We start from the raw sequence: 1,262 nt of genomic DNA on the forward strand, positions 1-1,262 counted from the left end.
GATGGTGCTGGTTCCCTTTGTAGGTAACAAGTATGTCCCACGTGCCATCCTCGTGGACCTGGAACCCGGCACCATGGACTCTGTGCGCTCCGGCCCCTTTGGACAGATCTTCCGTCCTGACAACTTTGTCTTTGGTGAGTGAGTGTGGGAATGGAGAAGTCCCAGAGCGGGAACTCAACACACAGAAAAGACGCAGAGCAAGTACGCAAATGACCCTGGGGGACCTGAATCCCAGTGGCAGAGTGGGGATGGAAGTGAAGGGTGGAACCCCTGGGGAAGGGGAAAGTGGCATCATCTCTGTTTGTCCCTGGGGAGCTAATGTGGCACCTTGCTTGTGGTCTGCCCTCCAGGTCAGAGCGGGGCTGGCAACAACTGGGCCAAGGGGCACTACACGGAAGGCGCTGAGCTGGTGGACTCTGTCCTGGATGTGGTGAGGAAGGAGTCAGAGAGCTGTGACTGCCTCCAGGGCTTCCAGTTGACCCACTCGTTGGGCGGAGGCACAGGCTCTGGGATGGGCACCCTCCTCATCAGCAAGATCCGGGAGGAGTACCCCGACCGCATCATGAACACCTTCAGCGTGATGCCCTCGCCCAAGGTGTCGGACACGGTGGTGGAGCCCTACAACGCCACCCTCTCTGTGCACCAGCTGGTGGAGAACACGGACGAGACCTACTGCATCGACAACGAGGCCCTGTATGACATTTGCTTCCGCACCCTGAAGCTGACCACTCCCACGTACGGGGACCTCAACCACCTGGTGTCGGCCACCATGAGCGGCGTGACCACCTGCCTTCGCTTCCCCGGCCAGCTGAACGCCGACCTGCGCAAGCTGGCGGTCAACATGGTGCCTTTCCCCCGGCTGCACTTCTTCATGCCGGGCTTCGCCCCTCTCACCAGCCGCGGCAGCCAGCAGTACCGCGCCCTGACGGTGCCCGAGCTGACGCAGCAGATGTTTGACTCCAAGAACATGATGGCCGCCTGCGACCCCCGCCACGGGCGCTACCTGACGGTGGCTGCCATCTTCCGGGGCCGCATGTCCATGAAGGAGGTGGACGAGCAGATGCTCAACGTGCAGAACAAGAACAGCAGCTACTTTGTGGAGTGGATCCCCAACAACGTGAAGACGGCCGTCTGTGACATCCCCCCGCGCGGCCTCAAGATGTCCGCCACCTTCATCGGCAACAGCACGGCCATCCAGGAGCTCTTCAAGAGGATCTCGGAGCAGTTCACGGCCATGTTCCGGCGCAAGGCTTTCTTGCACT

General features: G+C 60.9%; 1 protein-coding gene across 3 annotated transcripts in view; it reads left to right on the forward strand.

Annotated features, from left to right (window-relative positions):
* LOC114062386 (tubulin beta-2 chain) overlaps positions 1 to 1,262 on the forward strand; it is an 18,169-nt gene that overhangs the window by 1,417 nt on the left and 15,490 nt on the right. Inside the window, exons 1-2 of one of the 3 annotated variants that reach the window (XM_027893717.1) lie at positions 28 to 134; positions 351 to 1,262. In XM_027893717.1, the coding sequence (XP_027749518.1) occupies positions 74 to 134; positions 351 to 1,262 (973 nt within the window). In that variant the 5' untranslated portion in view covers positions 28 to 73. Of the gene's footprint in view, positions 1 to 27; positions 135 to 350 lie in introns of those variants that run through there. The other 2 variants (XM_027893715.1, XM_027893718.1) reach the window with 2 other exon arrangements.

This window comes from Empidonax traillii, unplaced genomic scaffold (genome assembly GCF_003031625.1).
Source record: "Empidonax traillii isolate 1590-97213 ecotype Southwest subspecies unplaced genomic scaffold, ASM303162v1 scaffold403:size524366, whole genome shotgun sequence".
NCBI classification, from domain to species: Eukaryota; Metazoa; Chordata; class Aves; order Passeriformes; family Tyrannidae; genus Empidonax; species Empidonax traillii.